Here is a 6,226-nt window from a genome sequence, read left to right as displayed (position 1 = left end):
CGGGTGTTCTCCCTTGGTGGACAATATTCATTGCATACTTTGTTTTAATTACGTGTATAAGCTGTGGTTCTTTCTTCACCTTCTTATATTCATTAGAATGGGGACCTAACCTCACGCTAAAATGGATGGCTTCGTTTTTTCTTGGAATTACAGAAAGTGTTATCGGTATAGAACCAGCAAAGGTATGAACATTTCCTAAGTTAATGATTGTACTTGTCGAAAATGTCATTTGTCTAATCCGGTTCCCTGTGTAACCCAGCGTTACCATATTCGACATATTCCTTCTTAATTTTAATTTATAATTAAAAGTTTTTAACATTAGTATAATTCGGAAAATACAGCTTAACGTGCTGGTCTCAGTGATAATCTAAAAGGTTTTTTTAACATTAGTTTATTTATTTATTTGTTAAAAGTTGCAATAGTTGTCGATGTTGACATTTTTTTCTGCACTTCTAAGCGGTAAATATGAAATGGTTGGCACATGTAAGTTATAAGTTGCGTTTGTTTAAGCGCTTCGGACTCAGTATCAATCACCAAAGTTGACAACGGCCGCCACGTAGCACAATATTTTGACTTTCCAAGAGTTACCTCCCCTATTCACTTTGGCACTACGCTGACCAAACAATGAAGGGAAATAACTGTTGATAAATCGGAAATATTCTTAAAAACCAACAACAAATATATACGTCATTATATTATGTGAGTGGTCAATATATGTGTGCATTGTGTTACGTTAATAAGATACTAAGGAATACAATGCAATAGCTGTTTCCAAGTAATCATACGTGTTGTTAATATCCTTCTATTTCTCTCTCATGTATCTTCTGTACATGTTGTGTTGTAAATAATATAGATACAAATGAATAAAATAATAATAAAAAAAGACATTTTCCACAATATACCAAGATGGCATTGATCTAAGCAATGAATTTAAAAACAAACCAATATCATTAATTCAACGTTTTCGAACAGCCCATAACTAAAATATAAATATTAGAATGAGAAAATGATTTATATTCAGTAACTATTCATTATGAAGCGTCAAGTAGATAGTGATTTTCACTCAACATTACAGGCTGTGGTTCTTGCTGTTATCCTGGTGTTTATTTGTTCATCAAGAGCACACCGGAGGGACTATATCATTCCTCCTACATCATTAAAACTACACCAGGCGGACAGGGCGTATGCCGGTTAGTGTGTCCTAGTCATTTTTGTTAATATATTATTGTGAAATAGTTTTAACTGGTTTGTTAACGTTATTATGGTGGTCAGTCCACGTTTGGTTGAGGTATGTTTTGACAAGCAGTGAAGTGCTGTGCCTTAAACAACATTATACATTGTTTTATGGGTGATCTATCTATGAGTTGTTTTATTTTTTTAAATTGTTGCTTTAATCGGACAACATCTACGAACATCGTTCTGGGGACTAATTAATTATTTCTTTTTAATAAGAGTAAATTAATATGAAAAATTATTAAAAGAACATGTAGCTAGAATTCACCTGAAAACCAAAAACCAAATGGTTGAAAGAGTGTTAGATCTAACCACTTGTAATAATTTATGTAATTTAAGAATCAACCATAACACTATGTTGAATGTGTTGTAGATCACTCCGAAATTACTTATCCGGAGTGCCCCTGTGATGGCCTTGAAACCGCAGTAGAGAAGCGACGTCGCCATCTCTTGCGGATGGACAGAAAGTTAAACAGCTTTATGAGAAGGTTGACCATGGGATTAATGTACGTGGCGATGCTTCTAGTGATCTGTTCGCATCAGAAAGTTACTGACGTATTTGGACAGAATGTTTATCTGAAAAATACCCTCCAATCCACTACAGAGGTAAGATATTTCTCTGTTTTGTCAACCTGATTGAAACCAGATATTTGATTACTGTACGACCTGGAACATTGAGTATCGGAGTGGCATTAAAGATTTGCTTTTAGTCAGATTGCAGTGCTGTAAAATGTTAACAAAACAATGTTTTGACTCTTAAAAGCATAAATGATCGCCCCTTTTCTTTTAAATAAGGTAATCAATTGGACTGAAATGGCCGTTATTTGTATTTTTTCCCACTCGGCAAAGTTAACGATTTCAGCGATAAAGAGATAAAAAGACTACAATACTAGAGTTTCAAAAGAAATAAATACGCAAAGACAAGGTTATATTTAAGCATTAAATTGCCTTCTTGTGGGATTCATGGTCCTATAATTCTCCCTGGATTGTAGAAAAATTCAATAACGCGCGTTAGCGCGTTAGTTAACTTGGACCATTAATCCACCAAGAAGGCAATTTAATGCTTATATTTCCGTTATTTTCTGACTATTTTCAAGCCAACCTGTAATATACACTATTATCGCTATTACCAAATCAAATTCCCCGCTGCCCCCGTCAGTTGAGCCTTTTCTTGTGACGACATAAGTTCCTCCGACGTCATTAGAACCCCCGACGTCATATGCGGTAAAAAATAGTCCATAGAAATAAACATAATATTATCAGTACACTTCCAACGTTTTATTCAATGCGTTCCATCTTTAGGATATTCAACATCTTAAAATCATAACTACAGAAAAAATTGCAAATAACATAGTAATAAAAGACAGGCTTTTCAGGTCAAGATACTTGTGAACAAAGTGTACTTTTCTGTTACGCTTTTTGTCGCTCTTATCTCATTCGCTACTTTTATTCTGACTGAACTAGATTCGAGCCGATTCAAGAAATGTATCGCCCTCCCATCCAGTGTATCTGAATCAGTCGTCGAGTTTTCTCGTAAATACACATTTGCGCTACTTTCGTCAATATCAGTTGAGATTATAATTATATTACTACAGTCAAATTTGCCTAGAATGACTGTCATTCATCTAAAAAGTTCCTTCTATTTAAGCGTTCATGGACAAAAATATAAGTTTTTGATGTTTGATCCAGATAAGAACAAAGGATGATGCCTGGCAATATATAGTAACTGTAGTGTTGCCCCGTCTCTCACCCACGGAGTTCTACAACGCAGACGTCAAACCTTATAGTGAACTGAGATATGTTGGTGCTAATTATAGAATGGGACCAATACGCCTGCGCCAAACCAGAGTCAGAGGTGAGATAAAAACACTTACAAAAGTTAAAACTTGAATTTGTCAAGAAAAACGCTGAATGAATACGAAAATACCTTTTGTATTGAGATACCACATTATCCCATTGTCAGTTGAATGCCTCGCATGTTTCATTTGTTGTGATTGTTAGCTATTGTTACTGCTGTTTTTTTTTGTATTTTTCACTAAACCTGCCTTTTTGTTTGAAGTTAACAAGCAGTTTTCGTCACTGTGGAGTTATTATACCCTCGCTTCGCCTTTTACTCGAATACGTGTTTTTATAACCTTACGTACTACATGTACACGGGTAATTACGTTTCACACAACACACATGTAATCGAGCGTCCTTATAAGCTTTACAGCACAGAGAAACACAAGCTATTGAATACCTGCAACTTCCAGACATGTTTGCATATTTGTTTTCAAATATCTAATCGTAGATAATTTTAAATTAATAACGATATCATTTACGAAACAAAAGTTACTTTGAGATCAGGAATCGTGATCAGGCATTCACAAATAGGTCATAATTGTTGAATAAATAAAAATGAGTAATTAATGATTAATTATGCTGCGTTTGCGTGAAATATAATCACAACATACCTATTGATTTGTTGTGATATATTCAAAATGAATAGATCAGATCATATTTCTACATGGTAATTTATTGGTAAGCAGTATATAAAAATATACGAACCGCCCATGCTTCAGTGTCAAAAATCAAGTAAGAACATGAGTAAGTATACAAGCACAGTACATATACATCCGATTGGTTTTACTGAGAGAAGCAAAATTTACCAAGATAGTTGTCTCTTGTGACGAGATAATGAAAGGTTATTGAACTGTATAATGTCTTGAAATTTGACAATTAATACTGATGAAGCATAGTTGGATAAGTGTACTGTTAAGTCGAGCTCACAAGACCCACATGTCCAGTGCGTATCTTTGTAGGTCTCTCATATTAAGATTTAATAAAAATCTTCATCAAACAAAACAATACATACTTTGAACTCGACTACGTATCACCAGTAAACAGAAGAACTGAAGCTAAGATTTTTCCGATGTTTAACAAAAGAAATACAATGAAAAAGAAACCGTCGAAAAAGTCACCGATTTCCTTCCATTTGACGACATGTGGTTTGTCGGAAGACGAAGAGTTTAGCTGGTCACGTTTGTTATTCTCATCCGCAAGATAAGCAGCACTCGTGTTATCAGATCGAGATGTGTTACTTTCGTGTTTGTATGGTTGCTCCCGGTTCTCATGGTAATGCCTTGGTCTCCGAATATTTCCAAAACTTTTCACCCCTCCGTAATAAAAATTTCGGTTTTCCTGTATCGTTGAAGTATAATGTACAGGTCGTTGAATCATTCCATCATTGTAGATATTCGAGAATGTGTCTGAATCGTCAACAACTGGCTTCCTCTTTCTCTCATTTTCTGAGCAACACTTTTTGCACGATAGACACCACAGCCATCTTGGAACATCGTCGTCATCACTTTTATGGTGCAAACGTAAAACGAGGATAGTACATATTGTTATCAAGGAACTTATAACCAAATCTGCCACCAGGAGATAAGACATCCTTGGAATGCTTGGCTGACTCGTATTTGGAAGTATGTCCGAAATTATGGTAAGAAACACGGACATTGCAAGTAAAACAGTTATTGAGAATCCGACTCGCTCGCCCGAATCTGCCGGGAGCAGAAAAACCAAAACATTTAAAATCCCCATAACGCTGATAGGCACCAGGATATTCACTATATGGAAAATCGGAAGGCGTTTAAATTTGATTTTAAGCATTAACAGCTGGGCATCGAAAGCGTCATCTTCAACGTATACTTCGGTACTCTTTAGTTCCCAAAGACTGCTTGGGGTAAACGAATAAATTTCCATCTCCTCATAAGTTGATATAAGATAAACTTCATTGGTTGCATACATCCACGGTGAAAAAATGTACTCACACTCATGTAAATCAAAAGGGAAGTATGTGACGTCAGCGGCACACTTGGTTCTGTAAACATTTCCGGGCATCCAGAGCATAGTCCCGTACTCAAATATCCGGACATTTAGTGCGTCATGTCCCAAGGGTTCGATTTCCTCGTACGGTTTACCATTTATTATCTGCGGTAGCCATAACTTGTCTTGAGGCACTAGAATTGAAGGTATTCCTCCGAAAGCATTACGATCCCATCTCATGTTAACGTCTTGCCATAAAAATGTGAAGATTCCAACAACTGCAAGCAGTCCCGATTTTTCCTCATACTCTTTGATGGATAGCAGCATGAAGGATACGTTCACTATCGTCGGTTCTTGGAGATTTACAAATGGACGTACATCTTTGTTATAGTTCGTCGTTAGATTTGTGTACAGTCTATGTAAGTCATCAGTACGTTGTCCAACTATAGCCCCATAGAAAGCAGTCAATAAGAGTAACACTAGTCGGCAGTCCATCTTACCTCTCCCAAATCCCACAGGTATTTGTTGTAAGGTTTACAGACGTCGAGCTTTAAAACAGCCAAATCGTTCTATACATTTATGAACTGCGAGTGTTTTTGTGACAACTAATCCCCAATTACAACAGAAATAACCGAGTACATTCAGATGTCTGTGAAGTTTCGTCACGCTCTGATGGTTTTGCACAAGTGGACGTCTCGATATTTACTTGCCAACTTTTGAATGGTCACTACGCTAGTTAGAATACCTGTATTGTGACCCGGTTATGCTAGTGTATACAGTAATTAGGTACATATATACTTGGGTTACTACAAGTTAGCGTTTCCGTCCGAAAACATTTTCTCAATGCGTGTGTCACTTAGAAAGCATACCCTCTAGGTAATATAGCTTTTCATTTAAACACCACAATGTTGACAATGTTAAAATAGTTATACGAAACAATAACACAATGTGAACACATAGTTACTTTCATGACAGCAACGATTTTTACACTCGATCTTTTTTTCCTCATTTAATCATATTTTTCCCGTGTCCTGTATTGCACTTTTTCAAACTTGAATGTTAAACATTCCTTGTTTTCTTTTAATATTTATCATCAGAAATTATATTGCAATTTGTGACTTCAATTTTATATCGAATATGCAAAAATGCAGAATAACATGCTAAAAATTTATAACGGAATTGCGCA

General features: G+C 35.8%; 1 protein-coding gene across 1 annotated transcript; it reads right to left on the bottom strand.

The window, feature by feature from the left end:
• Positions 1 to 2,496: 2,496 nt before the first annotated feature.
• On the bottom strand, positions 2,497 to 5,705 carry LOC138329325 (acetylcholine receptor subunit alpha-1-A-like). The gene has a single exon (XM_069276232.1). The coding sequence runs from the start codon at positions 5,533 to 5,535 to the stop codon at positions 4,099 to 4,101; it is 1,437 nt and encodes a 478-aa protein (XP_069132333.1). The 5' UTR covers positions 5,536 to 5,705; the 3' UTR covers positions 2,497 to 4,098.
• Between the last annotated feature and the right edge of the window lie 521 nt (positions 5,706 to 6,226).

Source organism: Argopecten irradians, chromosome 8, assembly GCF_041381155.1.
Source record: "Argopecten irradians isolate NY chromosome 8, Ai_NY, whole genome shotgun sequence".
NCBI lineage: Eukaryota > Metazoa > Mollusca > Bivalvia > Pectinida > Pectinidae > Argopecten > Argopecten irradians.
The sequence above is the reverse complement of the archived record's forward strand: the minus strand, read 5'-3'. Positions and strand labels throughout refer to the sequence as shown.

Coding starts and splice junctions, on each gene's coding strand:
- LOC138329325 (XM_069276232.1), bottom strand. CDS start 5,535: ATGGACTGCCGACTAGTGTTACTCTTATTGACTGCTTTCTATGGGGCT.